This window comes from Clytia hemisphaerica, unplaced genomic scaffold (genome assembly GCF_902728285.1).
Source record: "Clytia hemisphaerica strain Z4C2 unplaced genomic scaffold, Clytia hemisphaerica genome assembly, whole genome shotgun sequence".
Taxonomy (NCBI): domain Eukaryota; kingdom Metazoa; phylum Cnidaria; class Hydrozoa; order Leptothecata; family Clytiidae; genus Clytia; species Clytia hemisphaerica.
In genome coordinates, this window is record NW_027103442.1 from 60,218 (window position 1) to 87,954 (window position 27,737).

The 27,737-nt window shown below is 35.5% G+C and overlaps 2 protein-coding genes and 1 long non-coding RNA gene across 4 annotated transcripts; 1 reads left to right on the forward strand and 2 right to left on the reverse strand.

Moving 5' to 3' along the window:
- The first annotated feature begins 2,014 nt into the window (after positions 1-2,014).
- LOC136798153 (uncharacterized) lies at positions 2,015-4,459 on the forward strand. The gene is made up of 2 exons (XR_010845353.1): positions 2,015-2,470; positions 3,881-4,459. It is a non-coding gene; the product is annotated as an uncharacterized lncRNA (long non-coding RNA).
- A 172-nt stretch (positions 4,460-4,631) lies between these two features.
- LOC136798152 (uncharacterized) lies at positions 4,632-6,686 on the reverse strand. Its single transcript, XM_067054734.1, has 4 exons — positions 6,536-6,686; positions 6,078-6,278; positions 5,328-5,465; positions 4,632-4,828 (listed from the first exon to the last, which is right to left on the reverse strand). The coding sequence occupies exons 1-4, from the start codon at positions 6,614-6,616 to the stop codon at positions 4,751-4,753; spliced, it is 498 nt and encodes a 165-aa protein (XP_066910835.1). The 5' UTR covers positions 6,617-6,686; the 3' UTR covers positions 4,632-4,750.
- Positions 6,687-11,029: 4,343 nt separating this feature from the next.
- LOC136798154 (roundabout homolog 2-like) lies at positions 11,030-26,473 on the reverse strand. Of its 2 annotated transcripts, XM_067054735.1 has the most exons (16): positions 26,283-26,473; positions 25,557-25,850; positions 25,012-25,302; positions 24,502-24,777; positions 23,910-24,203; positions 23,298-23,541; positions 22,873-22,931; positions 22,284-22,601; positions 21,506-21,808; positions 21,113-21,222; positions 16,953-17,142; positions 15,924-16,151; positions 14,579-14,636; positions 14,126-14,274; positions 13,414-13,512; positions 11,030-12,732 (listed from the first exon to the last, which is right to left on the reverse strand). In XM_067054735.1, the coding sequence occupies exons 1-16, from the start codon at positions 26,347-26,349 to the stop codon at positions 11,060-11,062; spliced, it is 4,653 nt and encodes a 1,550-aa protein (XP_066910836.1). In that variant the 5' UTR covers positions 26,350-26,473; the 3' UTR covers positions 11,030-11,059. The 2 variants fall into 2 exon arrangements, with proteins under 2 accessions (XP_066910836.1, XP_066910837.1); XM_067054736.1 differs by lacking the exon at positions 25,557-25,850.
- Between the last annotated feature and the right edge of the window lie 1,264 nt (positions 26,474-27,737).

The following is a 27,737-nucleotide window of genomic DNA, read 5'->3' on the forward strand; positions in this document are numbered from 1 at the left end:
TGCATAGCCCTCTTTTGACGTCAATGCAATGTCTTCTTTCAACCTTTTCCAAGCGAAGATTTTAACTGCCAACTTTGTGCCCACTTTCTGCCTACTCTAACAATTAGAATAGGCAGGGCAGAAAGTCGGCCGTCTAAACTAAAGCTTATTTCCACTGCACTTACTTATCAGGGTGGGTTTTAGAGATAGAAAAAATTGAATTTCTGCGGTTAACGGGGCTCAAATTTCTTCTGACAGGTTCCAAAAATGTTTTTGTTTTAGGGTCCACATCTCATCGTCGAACATTTGTCTGACTGGGTCCAATTTTTGCTAAAATTTATGGTCGTTAGAAGTTCATGGCCAAAGTTTTGTCCCTGGTGGACAAAATACCCTACAATTTCAGCCCAAATGGGAATTGACTTTGATTTCATTCTCATTCGAAACTCAACATAAAAAATTAGCACTTCAAAACCATTTCACTGGATATTTTAAGCCGGAAACAATAGAATTTCTATCCCCATAAAAACTTTTATCCCCTTCCCCCTGTGGGAAAAATTCCCACCACCAATGCTGTGAGAAAGGAGTGAACAGGCTGACCGCTGACTAGATTCGAAAACCCCCTTTGAAGTTTTAGAAAAATCCATCACAAGGTACACATGGAGTTCTTTTTATTTGATTCTCTTGTCATTATTTTGAAATTTGAAATATAAATGTCAGTATTTCACAAATCTAGTATTGTAAAGGAATCGTTCACTCATTAATTTCGGGATGAATTACGTCGCCTTTGTAACTGCCATAGTCAGCACAAATAAAAAAGTGAATTTTGCGGCCAAAACGTCATATTTCGAAGAAGTCTAACTATATTGTGACGACATAACATGGTTTACACGGAAAGCCGGAATATAATTCTTGGTACTGTTTTTACTTTTCTCTGTTTCCTACAGTAGTGGCAATAAACGTGTCATAACAAGTCTCAAATATTTCACTATTACATTTTTATCAGTGATCATGTCAGCAGATATTTTGAAAGATGTTGACAAATATGTATACTTTATATTACAAAATCAATTCATAGAATTACTCTTTTATCATGACATGTCACATATTGGCATGTGCTTTAAAAACGGACAGCATCCTGAAGCAATTTCATTCTTGTCGAGGATCCATAATGCAAACTGGTGGTATGGATAGCAGCATATATGATTTGAATAGAAGATGTACAAAATCAAGATCGAGAGTTAAAGGAGATTTTGTTTCAAAGACTTTGAAACTATTATAGGCTAAGGAAGTCCATTAGTCCGTAGAGCAGGGGAGGCCCCCAAGAAGTAGTTTCATTCATTGAGAGTTTCTGTTGAAAATATTTCAAGAAAATATTGTTGGCTCATAGTATAAGGCCCCCCAAGCCGTTTGCGTGATGTCGTGATAGGGTCTTATTTCTAGCGTGATTACGTGATGATTTGATGACTTTTTCTTCGTGATTGCGTGATCAGAGGCCAAAACATGATCGGAATTTAAAAGATTTGTGAGCCGTGATGCGTGATTTGGACTTTTTTCAAAGAGATGTGTGATTACCCAATTATTTTGCGTGATATCGTGATCTGAGTTACCGCTTGGGGAGCCTCTATAAGGATACTATGGCTGGCTAAAAAGGGGGTTATTAGTCCACCAAGCAAAAGGGGGTCTCCTCAAGAAGGGGTTTTGTGTACAACCAAGACAAATCTGGGATATACACACAGTACTTCATTTTTTCCCTAATTTCAATCATATCTATCGTATTAGCCAAGATTAAAAATCAGCTATCGAAATTACGAACAAAGTTGGGATTATAATAACCGGTTTCGTCTGAATTTCTGTGAACTGTCTGCGTACATTCGGACGCGGAGAGGGTCGATTCTACTCCCCACGATCAACCGTGAATTGTTAAACGGGAACAGTGGGCCTTGGGTCTCACGTAACGGTCGTTTTTGAATCGAATGCCTCCCTGGGTTTAACTCCCATCGTTTATTTGGTGCTATATATCATTGTCATATTTTTCTCAGATTTGAAATTGTCAGAAGCAAGAAATTAAAACATCCAAACAAAATGGCGAAATCAATCACACTACGCAACAAAGAAGAAGTTTTAAAATTCATCGTAAACCATCGTGTTAATATTTACGCTGTAACAGCACTACTCATTCATATTTTTCTCATCATTACCGTACTGGCAAGTAACCAATGGGTCCTTGGCAGTACCTCATACAGACAAAAAACACCTACTTATTCATTTGGTTTGTTTAAAAATTGTGCACTCGATAGGATAACTGGTTCGGAAATAGTTTGTGCTTCGTATGATTCAACCTCTTGGCTTGATGGTGTTAAAGCGCTACTTATCATACCTCTTTTACTTTTATTCTTGATGACCCCGGTTATATTCATTGGATATTTGGGAGAAAACGGAGATGAACAAGTCAATGCTTGTAAAATAGCCCATGGGACATCTTTTATAGCAGGTAAGGTTTTTTTTTATTGAAATCATCCTCAAACCGTTTGTTTACGACGTATCCCAAGCTTCAAATGTTTTTTACACGTCGACCAACTCTTTTGCGTGTATCCAAGGTTTTTGACGTTTGTTCACACCTCCATCAGAGTTGAGAAGCTAATGCTGGGCATAGGCGGTTTTAGACCACGTCGAATTTATCAGGGGAAGAGATTTGTAAAAGTAATCTCATTGTCTGCGTTGCACTCCATCGCGTGTTTCCGACGTACTTGCTCTATTGTCTTAAATCCGCCAGTGCTGTGAACTATGTTAGGCATTGAGTTTGAAGCCCCAAAGCGGCTAGATAGGAATCTTCAACTTCTCTCAAGCAAGAAAAAGTGAAGACTTAATTTTTACCCCGCACTTAAAAGTTTTATGTGAAGACGTATACGTGGCTTCATTTTCCCATCCAGGAGTTTCAGATCTAGCTCCTTTGGGGCTTGAAATCAATGCTCTTAGGTCCCTAATAAAGAATAGGTAAAGGAATGAAGAGGTAGAAAAAAAGTTCCAAAATCTAATAAACTAATAAAGGTTACATAGAGATTTGAATATCAGATTGCGTACCTATGAGAGTTCAAGGGTAAGTGCCTTATATGATAAACAAGTCTTTCTGCTAATGCCATTTTCTCTGATTTCTATATTCAATTATGTGTGAAAAGAAGTTGTTAGTCACAAACTATAGAGTCACAATATTTTAGAGCAAGTAACAAACATGAATACATACATGAAATCAAGTAACAAGTAACAAACATGTATACTGAAATATTTCCCTTAAGATGCTCGTGTTACAAGTTAAATACTGTATGTCGTCATTTCTTTCGACATATAGCGTCATGTCTTTCGACATATAGGATGTTCTCATTATTACAAGCCTTATAAGAAAATATTTGAAATTTTACAGATTTCTGATAGACCCTCTCAGTGAGTAATTTCGGTCATATCTTAACACAGTCGAAACAACATGGAGTTTACTTATTTGAGAAATATACTTTGATATTATTTAATATTCCCACACTAAAAAGATTTTCCATCCCCATTAGCATTCAGCTTCTTCATTTTATCTCCGGTAACGAAAATCTCACACGGTAAATGAGACAGGGATGTCTTTCTCAACTGACCTGCAACGTTTTTTTGACGTACATATAGAGTTTTACGTATTTAGAGGTAGTAGATAAACGTCATTCAGACGTTGTGTTCACCGCAGTAGCCAGGTTAACAGTACGGCACAGTTCCCAAATCTTTTTGCATTTAAATTTACGAAAATACAGGTATCGGTTTTCGTCTAGCTAGATCGTTATTTCCCTACAAAGTAAGATCAATGAAAAACCATTCTTAATTTTGAAAATTGGTTAAAATCAATTCAATTTTTTATTTTTTTACGTAGGCACCCTCATTAGTGGAGCTTGCCGGCTATTCAGTCAACATTTGTTGGATTTCCCTCTGCGAAGCTTAGAATTTGGCTGGCCATTCTGGCTGACCATAGTTGCAGGTGGTTTCTTCTTGATAGAAATTATGATTTTTTACCCTCTCAAAAAATTTGTACCAAAGTTTTTTGATATAACTCAAAAGACCGAGGAAACATCACAAGAAGTGGTCCCAAGCAATGATTTTGAGAGTGCCATGAAGAGTGCTGATGTGGTGACTTATTCTTATGACAATAAAGTGCCTGAAAAGGATATAAGTATAAATTAAATTTGTATATAGAATTATTTATATAGGACATACTGTATGTTCAATTATTATTTTGCAATTATTGAATAAGAGGAAGGGAACACATAAATATGTTTAATTTATAGAATAATCTTAGATCATATTTTCAATTGTTTAGTTACTAGTTGTTTGTAATTATTCAGTACCCAATAAGAGAGACCTAGAAATATTTAAAGTTAGATAAGTTTAACTTCCTTCGGACTTGCACTTTATAATTTTTCCATTCAAAGAAGAATATAAAATCCAAATTTTATTTTAATTTTGTCTGTTATTTTTCTTTAGAAAAAAATCTATTAAAATCCATACATTGTGTGAAGAACCTAGGAAGAAGAACCTAGAAAACCTCACTGAAAAAAAGACGAAATCCACTGAAACAGGAAGGCAGCATAAGTCGTAAACTCTTGGGAAAAGTCTCCAAATCTTCCAAATCACCATTGACTGCTACCACCACCTCCAAAAAAGCAATACTCCTTATGCACAGTTGTGTATGTGAATAGAAAATGTTTGTTTGTGATCATCTTTAGTTTAAGTGACCATTTTCCATTTAGTTTTCACCGATAATAAACGCTCCCAATGCAATTGAACACCCCAGTAAACAAAACGATGTCAAAAATCCGAAGGCCTAAAACAAAGACAAGATCAATATAAATCAAGGATTTACAGAGGGAGCTCTTTAATTCGAACCTCTATAACTCGAATGTCAAGTTTTCTTGTACACCCCCTTCTCACAGACCCGGTGGGATTTCTTCAGCCAATGGGGGTAAAAATAACGGACCAAAAATCGATGGGGATTAATGTTCCTATGTTTTTCATGGCTACGGATTTGAATTCCATTGTTTTTGAGCAATAAAATTCAGTGGAGATGGAAGAAATACCACAATATTTTTTGAGTTTGCTTATCTGATTATTTTCAGTGGAGACAAGAATTAGAATATAATTTTCCACTGGGGGAAAATATTTTCGTCAATTTTTCCAGTGGGAAGGGGTTCCAGTAGGTCTGTGAGAACGGAGTGTTATTGTCCCTTCCATTAACAATGCCTTAAACTATACACCATAACTAGAATTTTATTTTGATGTACCCGGTACATTCAGTAAAAAAAAACGAGTGTAAAATAACTTACAGATGCTGCTTTGAGATGCCCACACTGTACCTTCGCATGACAATAGATTGGTGCATAACTCAAGGTGTTGACATTTTTCACCACAAGGACTGAACAAATGAACAGCAAAACAGCAAAGATGAAGGTCAGAGTGAAAATCTAAAAAACAAGAGGAAAAAGAAATGAGGTTATTTATCGCATTATCCAAGTGAGTTTACCCCCGTCTCAGCTATAGGCTACTAAAACAAAACAGAATGGTAGTGATTGATGGATTAAAAAACCTCTACATCACTCTCGAAGTAACGCTATGTATTGAAACTTCGCCACCTATTCAGTGGCCGATTTTTCAAGCTCATTTCTCCAGTCATTAGGGTAAGAAAACTTACAATGTCAATGAGACACGAGTGGTACTAGGTTTGTGAGGTGGGTATGTCCGAGCCAAAGTTCGAAAATCGACCCTTTAGAGACACTGAATTTCGAAAAATTTGTCCATTTTTTGTAGTTTTTACCACCCTTAGAGAGACTATTTCTTCGACATTTCAGCCAAAATTTTCAAATTTTAGTCCAGATTTTAAAAATTTATTACCCTTTGAGGATGTCTATTTTTGATTTTGGTAATTTTGGAACCCTTGCAGCGACTTTCAAGGGTGTGAAAAAGGGATCCTTATGGCTCGCACATACCCATCACCCATTTTGCCCATGTACACCCCGCCCCCAGCGAGACGAAAAGGCAGGGTTATAAAATAAAGCAAATATAAAAAAAAAGAGAACCTTCTTTTTCCAACGCCAGGGCATGACACCAAACAGCTCCATATCAATGATCACTAGTAAAAATAAAGTTGGAAGCCCACACGCTACAGCGAAGATATGCTTTGAGCTTTGATCTACGTCAACCCATCTTTTGGGAGTTATCTCAATCCAATTATCAACATTCCATGAAAGAATGAGGATGAGACAAAACGTTGTCAAATGCTGAAAACAAAGTTTTTATAAATGATGAAGATCTGAAGTAATTATATATGGAAAAGGGAAACTGGCTGCTTCTGTATATAGCCTGTATATTAATATATGGAGTAATTATAGCCTGGATTTTAATATTTTGGTAGTTTCATGCCACTTTTGCCACTTTTGTGGCAATCTTCAGGCCTTCTATATAATCTTCATTATATTGCATAGTAGAAAGCATACAAAATCAAAATGGAATGAATTAAAAAGTCAGTACTACTCACAAAGCTTAGAAAAAGTAATTTTCCCCATAAGTTTTCCAAAAGTTGACTTCGTCGATGCGGCATTTTACTTTCAAATACCATTATAATGTGCAGGAGAAACTGAACCCATAAATCTGTTTTGCACCAACAATCTCATCTCTCTATAATGTATTCTGATGATAAAAAAAGTAATTTCTTGATGAACGATCTTACTTTTTAATTACATAATATACTAGTTAGAGGTATTGCAACTTCCATGGAAACCAATTAATGAGAATATATTCCTTTATTTAAAATCTGTTCTAAAAGAAAATTTACCAATTATTTTTATATCAGTCTTAAAAGACATAATTGAAAGTTTTACCTCGTTGGAAAACTAGTCTGAGTGGAGTGATTTAAAAGGATGAAGTCGACGAAAAAAAACAATTAAGATGTTTTAGAAGATCAAAAATGTTTCGTTCAAAAATCTTTTTTTAGAAGTTTGGAACTTTGAACTTCATTAAATACACACTTTTTTTATAAGAATACACTTTTAAGAATGTCCATGATGAAAATGGCCAAAAATTTAAGAATATGCTAAGAATAATATCACCATCATGGAATTTTGCTACTCAGCTAAGAATGTTATTTTTAGAGCATTTTCAATTATAAATCGCCAATTACCCCCTTTCATAAAAATGCCATTTTATGCTTGAGACGTATGTACTAAATGTTAAATCTAGTCTGGATTCGGATCCTAACCTAAGAATGCTGTAAAAATATTTTAGGATGATTTTCCCAAAAAAGTTAAGAATACCCATGATGAAATGGATTTACACCATTCTTATAAAATAAAAAAGCTTGTAAAAGGTTTTAACATTCTCTTATTTTTAAAGATTCTTTTTATCTCTTAAGGGGCCATCCATATAGTACGTACGCAAAGATTTTCCAAAAATTTGATACCCCCTCCCCCCTTGTACGCAGAGAACAATAGAAATTATGTCATTTAAACAATAGATGTACGTTTTTGCTAAACCCCTCCCTCTCCCCCCCGTACGTACTATATGGATGGCCCCTAACATAAAGTTCTTTCGAAAGTTGATTTTTTTTTCGATCTCTCTAGTTTGAAACGAGAAATGCTTTTGAAGCGTTTGGTGATAAAGTCATTCTGAAAATTTGAGATCAAAAAGCTTTTTCCGTTCCTTTTTTATGGGTGTTTTAATTCCTTTGTTTTTACGGTCAAACCTCTCTTAAAATATATTTTATCCTACCGAGCATCGTTTCTATTCCGTTTCCATGGGATACATTTGTTTAAGAAAAAACTTTAAAATTGAAATATCTCAAGAACCGGCAGAGCTTTCAACACAACTCTTTTTTTGTTGATTTTGTATTTCGTAGTAGAATCTTTCCAAATTAAATGGAAGTAGAACAGTGTTTTGGAATAGTGTTTTTCAAAAAGTCGAAATAAACTCGGGAACGGTGTATTTGGAGCGATTTTTTTAAAAAGGGGGTCTGCTGCTAAGGACTTTAAATCTTTGTAGGCCAAAACTGACGTTAAAAGGCTAGGTTGTAAAGGAAAAACAAGGGTGAAAAACGACGATTTTTGAAATGTAGCGTGGGTCTTTGACTCATAAAATTTCTTCCCAGGGCCATAGGAACAGAACCTCTTCGCAAAGTGATTTAAAATTCATGTGATTGAGTCCTAGAAAAGTTTTACCTTAGTTTGGCATCCTACACTGAAACACGTTTTTTTATATGAGCAAACCATATAAAAACATAAGGCTTCGCTGGCCAAAATGTTATTAAGAACAAGTTAAGAATATTTTAAGGCTTTGTGGACTCAAAAACACCCTATTACTTCGGAAAATATAGTAAAAAATATTCACAAAATGGTTAAAAAAGAACATGTTAAGAACATTTTTAGGCTTAAAATTCAAAAAGTTAGGAACATCCAAAGGCTTCAAAAATTTTGGATGTTCTTATAAAAAACGTGTATCATTGTAGGAGGCCAAACTAAAGTAAAACTTTAGGAAAGAGCAAATAAACAAGTCTCTTCTTTTTATTCATGGTTATAAAGATAAATAAAGTGCTTTTCTTTGGATGGGAGTAATTTTTGTAGCAAAATACAGTACTTTACGTGGTTTGTTTACAAAATTCACCCTACCCAGCCTCGCTTTCATGTTAAATTCCCGTGAATTTGTGATTGCACAATCGATATCGGGAAAGGCGTATTAGTAGAGGGAATTTTGTAAAATCGCTCGACTGTTTTGTTAGAAGCACTTGTTATACATTTTTGGAAAGCTAAGGGGTAGGGGAATCGAAATTACTATGTTTCCAATTTTTTTTCAGACACTTTGGTCTGATTTTCGGACAAATAAGACGGTCTCAGACAAAAATCATGGTTAAAAATTAATGAAAATTTTAGCTCGAGAAAACGGAGACCTGTTGTATATTTTTGGAAAGCTCTCAAAAAATTAGGATTAGAGATATATTGCAAGTATAGGTGATTTCAGTACCTAACTCGAGATATTGAGCTTCAAAAAGCGCAAAAACTGGGCAAAATAGCTGTTTCTGGCTGAAAAACACGGTTTTCAAGGGTTAATATCTCGAGTTAGGTACAGAAATCACCTATTCTTGCAATATATCTCTAATCTTAATTTTTTGAGAGCTTTCCAAAAATATACAACAGGTCTCTGTTTTCTCGAGCTAAAATTTTCATTAATTTTAAACCCTATGATTTTTGCCTGAGACCGTCATATTTGTTCGAAAATCACACCAAAGTGTCCGAAAAAAAATTGGAAACATAGTAATTTCGATTCCCCTACCCCTTAGCTTTCCAAAAATGTATAATAAGTGCTTCTAACAAAACAGTCAAGCGATTCCAAAAAATCGAACAAAATTCCCCCTACTATATTGAAAATACCATGATTACTTGGAAGGAAAAATTATTCAAATAAAACAAATAATATAAACGTCTTTTTAAAAAAGAAAAAGATTAAAAGGGTTAAAAAAATCTTTCTAAAAACATAAGATTTTTAATAAAATATATAAATGAAAAAATTGAAAAGCAAAAACAAAATTGAAAGCTTTTAATATAAATTAAAATATGATTCAAATCTTACCGTCAATGTCACAAGTCAATGTCACCAAGTAAACTTTATCTTGGGTAAAACCAAACTTTAGACCAGCAAGAATTACAAAAGTTCTATATGTACAAAAAGGAGAAAAATGTCCAACACCTTCCGAAACTAAAATAAAGCTAGTTTAAGGGGTTGGGTCAATTTTAACCAGAAAGGCTCAATTTTGTTCAGCGATAGGGAAAATTCGTGATATTTGTGATGTTTTATTCAGAAGCACTCCAAAAAGACCGGGTTTTTACCGCTTATTTTGACCTTAAGCATTTAAACTTGTAAAAGATTCCCCGGCTATTTTGAGTGCTTCCGTATGAAACATTGCGTTATAAATATCATGGTAGTTAAAAGTAAGGTCTAAATTCTGAACGAATTCTAAACATTTACTTTTTCCAAAACTCTCAAGAAAAAACCTTAATCCAAAATCAAAATTTCGCAAGATGAATAGAATTGGAAATTGGACACTCTTATCACAATACAGAAAGTGAGACAGCAATTTCTAAAATAGAATAAAACTAGACGGTTCCCGTCGTCGTAAACGCCGGTTAACGGTTTTGCTTGCGCATCAAAAGCCTTTAAAATACTATAACGTGGGTTAATTCCTGACATCGTTTTGGCTTAAAATGCCAAATACATAATAAAAAATATACTTCTAAACTTTCTACATTAGTCAAAATTTTGTTTCTGTAAGCCTCGATGATATGTCTTTTTAAGATAACGGAAGTTTGTGTTCAATGAAATGCCATAGTGACCCTGTCAAAATTATCGAGGGTACCCGTCGTTGCAGACGCCCAAAGGTCAAAGGTGTCTGAGGTGGTGAGAGGGTTGCTTCTAGGAAAGAAAAAGCCTTAGTTGTGAAGGAGAGGCTCGCGCTTTGCGATTGAGCACTGAAGGTTTTCCCGTTTGTTGGCTTCGCAAGCGGACAGCTTAAGACCGGCGCATATGCAATGCAACCAACATTGAAACCTTTTTAAATAATGTTATACGAAGTTTAATCATCAAACAACAATGTTGGATTTTGTTGCGTGTGTTGATATAAAATAATTCGAAATCGTGCAACAAAAATGCCACACCTTTTTATTTGAAACTTTGTGACGTCGCAGTACTTTTTCATGAAATTGACGTCAGAACTTTTTTCGTTTACAAATAGCAGTGTAGAGTCTTCTCTAATCCGAGTTTTCTACGCTTGTCAAACTTAGCGCGAGACTTTTTGTATCGAAGGTGGATAGGTTTTCCAGCCGCGGCGTTCAAATTTTAGAAACCTTAACATATGTTACTGGGCTAGCGTTACAGACATTTTTCATAAACTCATTTAGTATAGTAAGATATAAAAAAACTTCGATTTCCTATGTATTTGTAGTAAATAAATAAAAGATAAAAAAAAGTTTCATTTCATCTCTTCCGATTATCCGATTTATATACCGATAGTCCGATCTTAGCAATCGGCTTCATAATCGTCATCATCGTAATCGGGAGAGCTTCGGACGGTATTGACAGTACTCGTGCTCGATTTAGGATCCCGATGATTCGCGTAATATTTCTTACCCTTGCGAGCTTGTTTTCGCTCACTAGTACCTAGATTGTTTTCTACTTCACTGTCATGCTTTATAGAACTGTTCACAGAGTCTTTAGAATTTGAATTCATAGATTCGTTACGTTCTAGGGCGGACGTGACCAACGAAGGCGCTTCAGGGAGGAGCGGATCCACCCGTGTGTTATGATTGGATTCGTAGGGTGGAGGTTTCCCGTATGAGGCAGGTGGGGCGGACGGTGTTTGTTGTGGCTTGACTCGGCGTTCGCGATCAAGACTCGAATCGTGCTGGCGGAGATTAGACATGGTTAAAGGTTTATTAGATTCCTTTTTACCACGATCCAGACTCGAGTCATGTTTCATAAGATTTGACATTGTGAGCGGTTTCGAAGAGCTTGACGAGACTGAGTCGACGTCATCGAGACCGGTGCCATATCTCGCAGGTGCCGGACCTCGATCTTTTGGTCGGTGTGGTTTACCATTTGCACTTTGATGACCTTTTGATGAGCCGGTTAAATAATTGCTCATCGATATTTGAGGTACGAAACTGGGTGGTGTCGGGGCGGCGCCTTGTTTTTGAGATGAAGCTGGCGTGTTGAGATTCTTTCGACGTTGCTCCAAAACCTGATCGATTTTGTTCATCTTACTATTTCTGGTGGCCGATAGAGGAACCTGTTGTGGTGTAAGGTTGGGGTTCATTCCGGGTAGGTTGTAATCATAATCCATGTTAAAGCCACCGCATTCGGCCACGGCTGCCACCGCTTGTGCAAAATCTTCGTCAGTATAAAGAGAGCCTTCGCTACTGATACCACTCAGGCGGCTTGGCGAGGAGGAGCCACTACTACTAGGGCTTGAATTGGTGACTGATTCTGCCCACTGTAGAAGAATATCACTGGTTAGTCCGTCAAAATGGATTGGAGGTGGGATTGCCTTTTCTTTCTTTTTCTTTTTATCGGATACGATGTCTGAATAACCAGAAGGATCCATTTCCGATTGATAAAGTTCCGACGACATCATCGATGACGCGTTTGAATTACGTCGGCGACGGTGTGACGAATATTTGTTTAGCGAGTTTGACGAGCCTCCATGAGACATGCGCGAGTCAGCACGGGTGTTATCGGTTTTTGGTGAGCCGGGTGGACTAGCATCGTCATTTTGAGGAGTGGCTGGTAAACCATCCGCCCAGGTCAACACCTCTAGTTGTGGCAAAGGTTTAAATTTGCCTTGCCTTCGAAGTGTGTTTTCACCTGGAGGTTTGGGACTCAATGTCGGTGAATCTTTGTGAGGTTTATCGCGTTTCCATGACGCTTGTTGATTATTCGCTAACACGTTGACGTCCGATGTTTCTAGTGCTTTATTGGTACGGACGATTTCACCGAGACGTCGCTCGACTGAATCCGATTGATACTTAGGATCGGGATTACGGCGCGGCATACTACCAGACCCTTGAATAGATGGATTATCGATACTTCCACCGCGGTATGCAATCGGGTTCGGACGATCATTGTATTGTCGGTTATCGATGGAATTTTGACGATAGTTCCGTTCATTATTCAATGGTGCACCAACCATGTAACCTATGGAATCAAGAAAAGAGCACAGTATAAGTTTTTGTTGAGTTCTAGAGCGTAACCTAAAGTAGTATAAGAATGCATCTCTTACGAGATTACTCATCCTTATAAAAAAAGTAGTTTTTTATGAACCAAGTTTTTTCCACATTCAGTAGCTGATGATAATCTAAAAACATAAAACTCGGAGTACTACGAAAAATGAAAAAGTTGTTTGCTTCCTGGTAGTTATGTAAAGGTCCTTAGCTCCTTGCAGTTGACCCTTATTGAAACACTTGCACGTTCGATAACCAAATCTTTACACGTTTTTCTTGGAGTTTTTTTCAAGGTAATATGGTGTCTAAACAGGTCTAAAGGATCATTCTTAGCGAAACACATCAGAGGAAATAGTCCTCGATTCTATTAACTATCAAACTCATGACAAACGTCATGCTATGCAAATTATAAAAGGTGTACCTCAGTTTCAAAGAGGAAGGGTTTCTTAAGATCATTGATGATTTACTATCAAGGTTCTCAAGACCCTATACCTAGACACCTTGGCGGTAGCAGTAGAACACTCCGTAAGAATGGGTTTTCGGAATAGGATCTTTTGCATTCTGGTTACCGTATGGAACCTCAGTAGGTAGCTCGTGCCTCTGGAAGGGGGATGTAAACAAACTACAAGAAGTATTTGAGTAAAGGACCGCTTACCATTCTTCATAGCAATTCCAACGTTATTTTCTTTATGGATATTCATACCCAAACCATCTGGTTTATGAGACATCTCGAAACTCTCTTGTCGCATCGTTGCTAATGAGGGAAGAATGGAAAATAGTGTTACAAGCATTATTGACTTCCAAGCTAGACTCAAGACTCCTAGATGGGAAATGAAGCCACTTATTTCCCATCCGAAACGCCCGCACGTGCTTTTTATACAAACGCCGGATTGAAAGTAAAATCTATCGCTACATTTCAGAAAATGCAGTCCTCAAAAACAGAGAAACCGCTAGATACAATCCGTAGTCATGATTTCGCCGCGTTCTGGATGCGAAATAAGTGATTTCACTTTTTCTTGCCTGGGAAAGGTTAGAGATTCTACTCTAGCCCTTCGGGCTTTAAACTCAATGGTTACAAGCCTACTATGGGTAAGATCGGATCGGAAGTCAACTAGACGCACTCTTCTAGAAAACCATCTAAAACAGTAGTAATGGTAAGATTATATGCTTGACTATGACTGACGATTTTAAATAATACACCGAATTCTAAAACGGAAGTCACTTTACAGTTGCAGCCATACTGTGTCTCAACAAAAAACATACAGTTGTCCATTCTAGTATTTGTTTTAGAGTTCTTAAGAAGCTTTGTATTAAGTAAATCTATCAGCGTTCTTTCGGATACACACTTGATTAGAGAATAAACTTACGATGGTGTATTGGTTTAATGTGTACTCGATTTGGAAAGTTGTCGTCTAAGCTATTGATGCTGTCCGTGCCATCACAACAACATGAGCAAAATTTGGATTTCTTCTTTTTGTGCATATTGTAGTAATGTTCTGAATGCTGTTCTGACATTCTATGGTAAGAAAGAGTAGAAATGGAGAAGATTGAGATTGCTACCAAACGAAGCATTTCTATTGGATTATTTCGAGAGTTATGTCGGTTCTAACCAATAGAATGGCTCAAAACGAAACTGTTAAGTGAAAAAGTAGTGCGACAAAAAAAAGAAAACGAGAAATAGGAAGTAGGAAGATGAATTTGATTATCCTATAAAAAGTCGAATAAACTCACGTGTCCAATTCAAACGAGAAAGAGTCGGTGATTCAGAAAGAAAGAAAATTAACGAATTCAAGGAAGAGATATGAATATTTCTTTTATACCTGGTGCGTGTGAGACTTGTGTTCGGATAATCAAGGGTGCCATGTGTTGGTAATAAACCTGAGAAAGAAAAACACACGATTGAGAACATCATCTTCTGTGAAACTTTCAAAAGTATCCAAGCAAAATGATGGATTTATCTCTGGTAGCAGTATATTTTGGTTCTTGTATCGGGCTCTAGGTTTTTCTCCCCGTGCAACGCTGGAGATTAAAGAAGCGAGAGGGTAGGTACATAAAGTTTATATATTTCTACGCCGAGAGCCCAGTCCCGAGAGTCTTTGAACTAGACGATGCATTCTATCAATTGAATGTTTCTAGGGACACAATATTGAATTATTTTAACCTGGCACCACTTATTTGTGGCGCTTATACCTTTATTCCAATTGGGTTATCATAAATAGTCTACATCACAGCCTTATCCTACCATTCCGTCACACGGCCGATCCTTTAGCGCGACAGTGGAGACCCCAGAACTAGAGAACGCAAAGGGAACACAAATTTGTTCGAATTATGCAAATTTCGAGTTATGGAGATTCCTAAGGCATTGTTGACTTAAGGGGCGAGAAAACTTGTTTGAGTTAAGGGCTCTGACCATAGTCAGAAAATTGATTTTAGTATCTGAACATAAAAGTTATGTTTTAGATTCTTTAACACATTTAACAAAGAATTGCCTTTATAAATTGCTTCTTAATCAAATCCCTTAAGAGTAATTAAGAACTTAATTGCAAAAATGACGTTATGAACTTTAAAAAGACGTTAATAATATGTTGCATCACCTTCTTTTATAAAAAGTGCTAAGTTTTAATGGGTAATTAACCTTTTTGTTTCGAACTTTTTTCAAACTATCCGCAAAGAATTGAACTATTTTAAATTTTGCGGAAATTTTTTCTAAAAAGATGTGTCAAAAGTTATGACTGTTTTTTAAAGCAAAATCCAGATGAAAAATTTATGAAAAACCACTATTTTGAAGATTTCGAGACAAAGAAGCATTTACAAAAATTTTCCGCAAAAATTTTTATTGTTCGGTAAAAGATACACCATCTACTGCAAAAAATTTTTCAAAATGTTTTTTCTTCGCCGAAACTAAGCTCTTCAAAGTTGAAATACTCTTCCTCGCAAAAGTCTTTATTTTCTTCTTCATCAATTTTTTTCAATGCAATTTTTGAATTTTCAGATTCAGGAATAGTTTGTCTAACAGAAAATGTTAAACATGCCATAGTTTTGTTGGTTACATCAGTCAGAAAACACATTTTAAGCACGGCAATTATGAAAAATTCACTATGGTCAGAGCCCTTAAGGAGACATTTGAGTCATAGAGGTTCGAGTTGTAGAGACTCTACTATATACCTCTAGATTCATAAGTGGAGCTGCTTCCACGGAACTGGTGATTCTTCTTGCGTTTCCGGCAACAAATAAAGATGACGATGACCAGCAAGATCAACCAGACGAACACACCAATGGTAGCTATGAACCATGGCTCTTTTACAATATCTCCTAGACTATTTTCCTCCTCTTTTTCTCCTCCTGGTATGACAGCATCGAAGTCTGGTGTTTTCTCGCCGACAGCAAGTCTCGCTAAAGGGATGGAAAATACGTGAAAAAATTATTTCCCTGCGGAAACAGAATAGCTGTTTTTTTCGGTGCACCAACTGAAAATTTTCTGCGCTTTCGTAATGGTTAAAGCATCAAAAACAATTTGCCTTTTTAAGAAACGTCTTAAACAAAGGGATGTGAGACTGCATTATCCCGGAGAAGTTAATTGACTTTCAGATTCCAAATTCAATGGAACAAATTTTAGTTTGTATGCTAGATAGTCTAGCAAGCTAGACGACTAATTTATACATAGTAGAAATAAAGCAAAAAGTAATGAATAGAACAATTTTAGTCGTCTAGAAACCTTTGTGCACTAACTCCAAACAAAAGAAAAGTGTCAATATTGCAATTATAATTTTTCCTGCTCAAAATAATTCTTGAGAAAAAAAAATGTGTGGATTTGTGTATTGAAAGTTTTTCATTTGAGTTGATTTCGTTTTGAGAGTTTGTTGTTGCTTGATAAATTGTTTCCTCGCTACGCAAGTTTCTGCGTAGCTAGCCGGGGTATCAATAAGGCTGGAACACCGGATTCTTCCAGTCGTTTATACAAACTAAATCCCGTATTATTGTTATTAGTATTGTTATTATTAGTATTACACGCATTATAAACGACTCCAGTCTACATGCTAGACGACTAATTCGTTCACTAATATTATCCGGTAACAATTATATCATGAACACCGTTACACTGTATTACACGAATTATAAACGACTCAAGTCTATACGAAGTGCTAAAATAACTCAATAAAACATTTCAATAACCCAAAACTGCCAAATACTTACCCCATGGGGCCGGAATTTCCGTACTCTTTCCAGTTTTTCCATCCACTGTTTTAAGAAGGACAACAACGTAGTAGATCTTGGTATTATCAATGTTCTCAAATAACTTTTTCTTTGACGTCTTAGGAAGGGTGACTTTAGCGAAAGGTACTTTATTGCCACTGCTTGAAGTGTCTGATTGTTGTATCGTGATCTAAAAAACATCAAAATTGTGAGATACATACACGTTTTTTTTTAAGAAACACACTTTTAAAAAAACATGAGGCTCAAAATGCCTTAAAACTAAGAAACGTCTAAGAAACATGCTGAGGCTGAGAATGAGAAAATAACATTTTTTAACTCGTTTTTTTTAAGAACCTCCAATCAAAACGAATGTGAGGCTGATTATGTCAAAAAGTTTAGAAACATGTAAGTAACATTTCAGGCTCAAAAGGCCGATTTCTTAAGAAACATTGAGGCTGCTTGGTAAAACTATAGTTTCTTAAAAAAAAAACGTGTAATAAAAAATATCAAAATAAAAACTACTTTGTTGAACCTGCTGTGTTTGAAAAATCTTAATTTCTACTTGCCTTCCTGAGCAATATTATTTGTAGGGTGGGCGTTGCAATCTCTGATTATTTTAGGTCTCATTTTTATAATCGGTTTTAGGAAAGTATCATTCTTTTTGCTCCGGCCTAGCCTTTAATTCTCTCTTCCGACAATCGTCAAGACATTTTTTGTCTGTTTATCTAATCCGATGATCTATTCCGATTTAACAAAAACGGATCACTGATTCCGATAATACTGTGATTTGATTGGCCGAAAAGTATTTAGAAAAAGATGGCTATCGAAAGGTCGTGGACTGGTGAGCTAGCTGTGAATACTGGCAAATCTCAGTGAAAAATTGATCATTTTCATCCTTATTCATGATGTTTTGGACATGATTTATGAGAAGTTTGATGGTGCGTTGTACGTTGTACTGCTACTGTATACTGAATTCAAATACGTGTGTTTCTCATGATTTTATGCTGTAAAAATGATCTATTTTGGACTTTTGGTCATTTTTCATGATGATATAATTCTCAATTCTGGTGGTTGTCCCGTTTGGATTTTCAAACTTGACGATGAAACTTTCAAACACACAGCCATTGATACACAGTATTTTTTGTGGTACTATGTATGGCTGAAAATGATCCTGTTTTGGACTTTGTTATTGTCGTATTCATCATCGGCTGGCGACCGTTCCTTTTGATTTTTCAAACCCGACACAGATTTTTTACAAACATATCACTATGAGAATTCAATAAAGGATACTGAAACACAGTTCCTGTGTAAATTTTAACAAGATTGGAGAAATTTTCACAGTCAGACAGTGTTATGGCTGAAAATTATCATTTTTGGACTTTGTTGTAATTTCATCGCGGCTGGCGACCGTTCCTTTTGATTTTTCAAACCCGACACAGATTTTTTAAAAACATATCACTATGAGAATTCAGTAAAGGATACTAAAACATAATTCCTGTGTAAATTTGAATAAGATCGGAGAAATTTTCGCAGTATTATGGCTGAAAATGATCGTTTTGGACTTTGTCGTAATTTCGTCGCGGCTGGCGACCATTCCTTTTGATTTTTCAAACCCGACACAGATTTTTTACAAACATATCACTATGAGAATTCAGTAAAGGATACTAAAACACAATTCCTGTGTAAATTTGAACAAGATTGGGCCTAAGAAATTTTCACAGTATTATGGCTGAAAATGATCGTTTTTGGACTTTGTCGTAATTTCGTCGCGGCTGGCGACCGTTCCTTTTGATTTTTCAAACCCGACACAGATTTTTTACAAACATATCACTATGAGAATTCAGTAAAGGATACTAAAACACAATTCCTGCGTAAATTTGAACAAGATCGGAGAAATTTTCACAGTGTTATAACTGAAAATGATATTTTTTGGACTTTGTCGTAATTTCATTGGCTGGGGCGACCGTTCCTTTTGAACATTTTTCAAACGCGAAACAGGTTTTTTCCAAATATAACAGTATTTATTACATACACACTATTGAACCATTTTATTTGGTTTATCCTACTCTTTTCCAAGTATTATCCCAGCAGAAAAAATAATGCTTAGCTAAAAACCCGTGGCTTAATGGGATAAACTTTTGCGGGGATTGAATTTTGCTGATTTCGCGGATTTGGGTGTCATCCGCGAAATTAAGTCTCAATGGAAATTTGGAAAGGCCTCATCCGCGAAATATTTCTAAACAAAACTCAAAATTTGTCAAACAAATACTTTTTGAATGTTTACTGGCATCAAAGAAGTGCTAATAATGTGTATTTCAACAACCAAAATGCACGATTTGACAGTTAAGTCACAAAATCGTGAAAATATTGCCACCCGCGAAATTAAGTCCCTGCAAAATTTTTAAATTTCGCGGGTAGGCCCAATCGTGAAATTAAATCCTCGCGAAAGTTTATCCCATTAACGAAATTTTATCCGGACAATCAAATCAACGGCGCATCATTGCTTCGCTATTGGCAAGTTTAGAAATAAATAAATTTATAAGAACTTGGAAATATTGACTTCTAAATGTTTATCTCCTTTAGCTCCAATTTTGAACTTTTTAGTTGAGGATGAGTGGGCGGGGTATGGGCTTGGTTATTTAAGCAAGAAAGTGCATGTGTAATCACTTAGAAGAGCTAAACTTCCAGCTGGTTTATTTATTCGTTACAGATTATTTCTCATACTCGCTCTGCAATAGATTTATTGCTTTGCTTTCTGATCTGTTCTGGTTAGTAGTTTGTTGTGGGCAACGTTCGAACACAACTAACTCAACAAGCTCATCTTTCACATCTTTTAATCTCTTAAGCCGGAGCTTCCAGCGCAGCTGGTTTATATTCTTTTATTCTTTCTACGGTATTTGTAGTTGAAATATTAAAATGGCTCAAAAAGCCAAAAAAAACAACAGGTGTAGGTCAAAAATTTTGATTGTCGGATAGACAGAATGCCCACAATTTATCAGATTGTTTAGAGCGAACTAGATTGTTTAGAGCCTTTGTTAAAGCTTTGTAAAAGTCGCTTTAGACTATATGAGCCGCCATTATCGGCTGCGAAATTATTTCCCCCGAAGCAGAATAAGAGTTTTTGATGAGCTAGATAACGATTTTATCGTTTGTTCTATAATGGTCGATGTCACGATTCACTAGAAAATGAAACACTGATCTTTTATAAGAAATTAAATGGAAGCTTTCTATCTTGTTTCGGAATTTCTAATTACAAGAAGTAACGTCATAGCCTCCAGACCGAAAAGTTTTATAGTCCTTTATTCAGAAGTCAGAAACATGGTGTCACAACATGACTTTTTTACATCAAATTCCAACCAGTTACTGAAATGAATTACAGGCTAGAAAAGTTTGTTGTTTAGAGGCTTTGAAAGTTACCCCTCTCTTATGAAAGCAACCCCATTATGACGGTAACACTTTGCATCATGTCACTTTCATATGATATTATCTTGGTTGTTTTTAGTAATATAATATTTATTATGCTACTAGTACTTTTCTTCCTTTGGCTAGCGCTATGATTTCCTAGGACTATTTTATTTTTAATATATCTTAGATCTAGACCGATTCCTTTTGCTTTAGGACGGATCACTCTCTCTCTCTCTCACTTTCATGAAATGATGGAAATTTTAAAATTGATGATGTAGCGTAAGTGATAGTTTATGATAGTATTTGACGGGTTAAAACTATCATATAATACGAAGAAAATTTGTAATCCTGCAGGGTCATTTGATTCGAGTCCTATTAAAATATAATGCACGCGATGAAAACTCTGAGGCATTAGTTTGTTGTGTCATCTTTCATAGTAATTAATCCGATTAATGACATGGCTATGACGTCACACATAACAAGTCGGTTATCCATTTTGAAGATTCACGCATGGCTTAATAAGCTTAATAAGCCGCTTTTGCGAGTTCAAATTTCATCATGCTGTGAGTCACAACCTTCTACAAACGAGGCCGAAAAAAGAATTCAATTTTTTTTTTCAAATTAACTTCTCACAGCATCCATTTAAATACAAATTACTGATACATGAAGCTAGCTAAGAGCAGCCTTAGACCGTATTTGTAAACAGCGGGTGCGCTAAAACATACTATAGTATTCTTGCCGTGGCTACAACATACCTCAACAGTGTCGACAAGGTCAAGATCTTCAGATGAAATCTTCCAGAAGACAATCATGTCACTAGCTGAATATTTCTCTATGTAAACCTTCTTCGCAACTGGTGGAAGACCTAAGGAAAAAAAACATCACCAAATATGACTTACATACAAAAACTCACGATCCTAAGTACAGCAAGAGAGGAGAAAAATGTTTTCAAACTGAACAAAGCTGGAAAAAGCATTGACCTCAAATTTTGAGCCACACCTTTTTGCCTTTAGGAAGGGGCGTTTATTCGAGGGGGCGTTCATTCGAAGTAATACGGTGTAAGGATTAAACATCGGCTTATCAAATCCAAAGAATGGCATTTCGTTGTATTTTTAGTTATATTTGGTTAAAAAAATTGATTTACTCACGGTTCAGCGTTTTGCCAGTTTTCAAGCTGCTCTCCTTTTGATGTTTAGAGCTGACTGCTTTAACCTTGATTGCATACTCCGTGTTGGCTTTTAAACCATACAACACGAGAGAGGTTTTAGTAGGAGTGATCTCTTCACTTTCAATAAAAGCAGATTTGGAAACCTCACGATGCATAACAATGTAACCAGTGATGCGATTTGCTGATACTTTATTCCATCTGACTTCGATTGTTGAGGTTGTGACAGTTCCCAAGGAGATACCAAGATTCACATCCTCCAACTTATCCTCTGCCCCTGATGGATCTGAAAGATGAAAAACAAAAAATATATTTCTTAAGTGGGACTACTATCAGGAAATCAGAAGTCTAACTCAAGAGTTACATTATAGAGCCCTGCTGTAAAACCCCCTTATGAGTCAATACATTTTGCCAGCAGAATGAATGCAAATGAATATCTCTCTTTTTCACAAAATAAAGACTCTAAGTTTTCTAGGTACAATGTTTACGATGATAACTCTCTTATACATAACAACGAACATATGAATACAGTAGACTACTACTTCATCAGCCAAAAAGAAGAATTATACCGTATCGGCCAAAACTTAGTCGGCCCTAAGTGACTCAATTTTGGCTTGGTGACTAAAATTAGGGCCGACTAAAAATTTGGGCCGACTAAAATTTGGGCCGACTAAAAATTTGGGCCGACTAAAATTAAGGCCGACTAAGTTTTGGCCGATAAGGTAGCTCATTCGAGCTACCGAGATTACTTCAAATCTTACCAGGAGTAACATTAGCATCCAATGTATCGGTGAACGGAAAATTAGCCGCTACTCCATTGCCAACTTTATTGATGGCATTAATGGTGATCAGATAAGTACTGTCCGGTTCTAAACTTTGTACCACATATTTGGTGGCTGAGCCGGCAGCAAATCGTTCAACTGTTTCTAGTGTTCCAGTGTTCTTGACTTTAAGGAAATATGAGGTGATTGGTAGGAGGATAGCTGTTTTAGGTCGATCCCAGGATAGTGTGATGGAGGTGGCACTGGTACCGACGCTGTTCAGGTTTGTGATTTTGGGTGGCTTCTCTGATAATAAAGCTGAAAAAGAAGTCGAGCCGATGATTTATAAATCGATACATGTTTATATACTCTGGGGAATGTAATAAATGGGGGATCAGAAACTCAAGGTGTCGAGCACAATTTAATATGGATTAGAATTTCTTGAAAAAAAAATTTTCAAAAAAGTTAACTAGCGGTTAATTAGTACCCAAGAGTAAAACAATAAGACAGGGTACCTTATCAAACAGATTAGACAGCGTTTAAGTGAAAGATGTTTATATTCATGTCTCTTTCAATACAATGAGCTTACCATTGACTTGAAGCATGGTGATATTGGAGATTGTTCCAGAAGGAGTTTCTGCGACACATCTGTGGAAAAAATGTAAAATGTTAACAAACGGCAATTGCTTACTTGTATCGGTTATAAGTACCCTTTTTGGATAGTTGCTAAAATTTCTTATAAAAAAGAAGATTCTTTCAAGAAAGAGATGTCAGAGCAATAACCAAGTGAATACTTCTTCCAATGTCTTATTCTGCTCATAGATAGCTAGACGTGGACCCAGCAAAAATATTCAAAAGACTGTCTAAATTACTGTGTCATCCCAGTAAAATATGAACTCTATCCCTGTGAAAGAAATGTATTAGCAAAATAGATTCCCAGACTTTGCATCAACTTTAAAGTCCCTCAGGGCTATAAAGATAAATGATAGAAATAACAATTCGTCAAACTCATACCTGTAGCCTCCACTGTCCGACGTTAGAAGTCCTTGAATGGTGAGATTGGCAGAGTTGATACCAGCTGTTATCCATACAGTATTGGCACCTGTGTCAACTTCTCTGTTATCGCTGGCTGTCAACCATTTGATGGAAGCCTGTTCTCCAGCCGAGGTACGGACTACACAGGGTAGAGTTAAATCACTCTTCTCCGTCTTTTTGACTTCTGTTAAAACTTGTACTGATGGAGGAGGGTTAACTGAACCTAAAGAGGTTTTCATAAAGTTTTAGTATGACGAAATTGAAGGTCTAAGTAGTGCAGCAATACCCTCTCTGATCCTCTCTTTGAATAGCACCAACTTTCCAATAATACAAATGGTGTGTGTGGTTATATTGTGAAGCTATTAACTTGTGCCTATATACTTTGTAATCTTTTTTTGGGGTGCATTGAGCAAGTTTCCTTTGAATGAGATTTTTGGTAAATAAAGAGACGGATTAGGGGGGGGGGATGAAGATTTCATTACAGAAGGAGGATGGGTATAAAGGGGGATAAAATAACCCTAGGGGAGTTCGTACCCCTCTGCAAACTATGATAGCTGATTGTAAAGCTTATCACATAGAAAAGCTACTTACTTGTCACTTTCAAGAATACTTTGGGTGAGAATTTCTTATCTTGATTTCGACTGATACTATCTCTGTATGTACACACCACTGATTGTTGTCCAAAAGTATCAACATTTGATATCACTAAATCGTTATCCTTGGTCACAATAACATTTCCGGATTGAAATTTCTGGCTGTAGGCTTTGGTGTTGTAAAACCATTCTATGGTAGGGCTTTTACCGCCTTTGACTTGGCATTGGAATGTGGCTGTTTGACCACGCCCTATCGTCATGTCTGTCGGCTGTATCAGAAACGTTGGTTTCTCTGTAGAAATTAAAGTTGACGTTTTTTATCTAAACTGATACTCATACGGACGTTGAAGAGACAACAAATAAAATCAAAACGACCCCAGTCTTTGTCCTGGATAGAATATTTGGGATGTTATCTCTTGAAAAAAATTTTTTTAAATAATGCAATATAATAATAAATAAAAATGTACATAGTACTGGATTGTAAATGGACAAGCTAGAACATTGAATCACAGAGTTTGATGTCTGAGGGAAAGAACATATTATAAAATTCAGTTCAAACAAACGAAAAACTAAACAAGAAATATCTTTACCGTAGACTATAACTTTGACAATGATAGACTGTTTGCCAGCTTCATTTTCTCCAGTACAAACATACTCCCCAGAATCTGAAATTTTTGCACCATTGATGATCATGACTGACTTATCATATTGATAGCCAATACGACTGCTTTCTGGCATGTCGCCTTCGCGTTTCATCCATGTTCGATCTGGCTCGGGTTTGAATTTGTTGAAACATTGTAATTGTAATGTCTTCCCTACATAAGCTTCGACTGTTGTCCAATGGGAATACAAATCAGGTTTTATAACTGAAATAAAAGTGTTATTGAAAATGTTCAAAGTTTTAACTTAAAAACAGACAATTGAGACACCAAGATTAGCAAGAGTAGGACTTTCATATACAAAGATAGAATTGATCAAGAGTACTTATTCTGACTAAAATAAATAAATAATTTATTGACTTGAAGAGCTGACACGCATGATTTTACAATTTTCATAACTTTCAAAATTCAAATGTAGGGAACTAAATTATTTCTACAAACCTTTTACTGTTAAATATGCAGGCTCTGACTTCTTTGTGCCTTCACTATTTGAGGCATGACATGTATACTTCCCCCGTTCTTCCCAAGTTATGCGCCCAAATTGTATGTGAGAATCACCGTTTAGGTCAAAAATGTCTATTTGGTATTGTTTAGGTTGTACTAAGACATCATTATGGTACCATTCGATTGTTGCATTTGGATATGAGTTTGGCGGTCGACATTTCATTATATGAATTTTGTGCATTTCTACTGTAGCATTTTGTGGTGAATAACGAAAACGGTTGCTGATGTCTGGTGAAAATCAATAGGACATAAAACGTTTATAAAGTAAAAAAAAGGTACAAGTGTAAAATACTTTGCAATACAAGGTGAGCAAAATCGAAAGTTGTAAAGAGTTATGATGCAAATAAATATTTTCAATTTATAAATATTTTCAGTAACAAGTGGAAAAAGTCAAAGTAAAGTATGGAGTCTTATTGGTCGTTGAGTATTATACAGTATATACATAGTTATAGTCAAGTCATTTTTGTTATTGCACTACTTACATCGTACTTTTACAGTTGCGTTATTGCTGCGGTCACTTCCAACTTCATTCTTGGCAACACAGTAGTAAACACCAGTATCGTCATGTTTGGAGCTACGTCTAGCTTTTTGCATAACTAGACTCTCATCTTCCAAAACAAGTCTACCTTCAGCCTTATTTTCAGTCACTGGTACATTGTCTTTATACCAAGTCACTTTAGGTATTGGATTGCCGTACACGTAACACCGAAGTTGTATTTTTTCACCTTTAGATACTTCAACACTTTGCGGGTGGTATCGTATAAATGGTACACGTTCTGAAAGTTTGTGGAAATTATATGTCATTGTTCGTGTCTAGCAAAGGTTATAACAGTGTTGCAAGAAAAGTTTCTCGATAGATTGATTTATTGTTTCTGTACATAATGTAAAACATCATTATTACTATTAATTTATTATTATCAAATTTAAAGTTGAAAATGAATACTGTAAGAAAAATATTCCGTTCAGGGCTTGCAATACTGTTGTAAACCAGTCATGTACTGTATGTCATTACATTGTCAAAGTGAAACAATGATGTAATAAAAGAAGCAGGTATAAGTAAGATAGTTATGTGAGTGTGAAATTCATCCAGTCCACAGGGACGCACAGTAAAGTATTGGAATTATTCTGTTTGGTCAGTAATCAGTCTGGTCATGTAATAAGTCAAGTAAGAGAATAAAAAAAAACACCTTAAAATGGTAAATACTTACTGTCTGTATCCTGTCCTTTTGTGAGGACAAAAGAAATAAATATTAAAAGCTTGATGTAATTGTTCATTTTGTTCCACTTTTCTTCCCCTTTTTGCAAGATATGAACATTCCTTTAAAATATTCTTTGATTGAATATCTTCTTGTAAATGTGAGTATAGAGGAGATTTGATATTATTTTTTTGATTTAAACTGAAAAAGACATGAATCAAAATAAGAAATCTTCATGAAATTTTACTTAATTATGAATGTGATTCTTATGAGTAGCGTTTCAAAAACAATTACAAAAATCAAAAAGTGAAATAAAGTTACATGAATAATTCAAACATGAACTTTCAACATAAAATTCTCATATGGGACACCTGTTCATTTGATTTACTGGGAAGAGAAGTTTTGATACAAAGTAAATAAAAAAAGCAATCATCAAATATTTCAACAATACTAGATCAGAAAGAACATTTCAAAAAGCAGAAATCAAAAGAATTTAATATACTAAGACTCAAAATTTTAAACAATTAAATTAATCTAAAATTATTAATTTAAACAATACTCAATTAATCTTAAAATAAAAAAGAAAATATATTAAAATCACAAACAGTAAGAACAAAATGATATAGCACTTAAGGACATTGCTAGTCAATTGCTAGTAAATGGGAGAGTGAAGTCACCTTAATTTTCTCATTCAAATTGTTTCTGACATCGTGTACATGGTTAGAGGGATATCTATAACATTCAAAAAATAGAAAAAAAATCAGATTTTTGAGCTAGCCAGACAGATAGAATTAAGCTTTGCATGAGATTCATCAGATTTCTCCATGTTTCTCAGTATTTCATTGACGAATTTTTTCCTAATGTCATTTTGAACCACTTTTTCAATGAAAAGGGCTATTTTGACAATTAATAATTACCATCTTTAAAATGCTTAAACAAAGAGAACGTACATGTATTATCATTACTATACTAATAAATAGGCAAAAACTTATAAATTAAATGATAAATTAAGAACAAACTAAGTAAGACCAAGGACTGAGCCAAGAATTAAAGAGGTTACACAAAGGGGTTTATTTATAGTCATTATATTTTTCGCACCAAATTTTTATTTATAAAGGCTCAAAATCAATGAAATGTTCTTAAAGTCATATTACAATTTAAGAACATTTTTAGTATATTTCAGCCTGGAAATTTCAAAAAAGCCCAGCTGCCAGAGCCAAAATTTACTGGTTCTTATAAAAAAGCATGTATCAACTTTTAATTTTTTTTTAGAAATGTGAATTTGTTTGTAGCCAAACTTGTGAGCTGTAAGTTCTGTTTTTCCTTTAGACTTTGAAAGACTGAGGACTGTGACTAGACTGTCAAACTTCATTTATGATGTGAAAAGGAACAACTCCCTTCGGTCTGTTTCTGATATGCTAATTTCAGTAACTTTTGGAAAATTTTGCCTTTTAAAAATATCAAAAG

Bases quoted from the DNA above. Each gene is read 5' to 3' on its own strand.
- LOC136798152 (XM_067054734.1), bottom strand. From the start codon at position 6,616: ATGGTATTTGAAAGTAAAATGCCGCATCGACGAAGTCAACTTTTGGAA. The intron at 5,466-6,077 runs GTTCTCTTTTTT...CTTGTTTTTTAG, and splicing joins CCTGGCGTTGGAAAAAGAAG to ATTTTCACTCTGACCTTCAT. The intron at 4,829-5,327 runs GTAAGTTATTTT...TCTTTGTTTTAG, and splicing joins GGCATCTCAAAGCAGCATCT to GCCTTCGGATTTTTGACATC.
- LOC136798154 (XM_067054735.1), bottom strand. From the start codon at position 26,349: ATGAACAATTACATCAAGCTTTTAATATTTATTTCTTTTGTCCTCACA. The intron at 22,932-23,297 runs GTATGAGTTTGA...TTTTTTCCACAG, and splicing joins TCGGACAGTGGAGGCTACAG to ATGTGTCGCAGAAACTCCTT. The intron at 13,513-14,125 runs GTAAGTTTATTC...TTCCCTCATTAG, and splicing joins CATTAAACCAATACACCATC to CAACGATGCGACAAGAGAGT.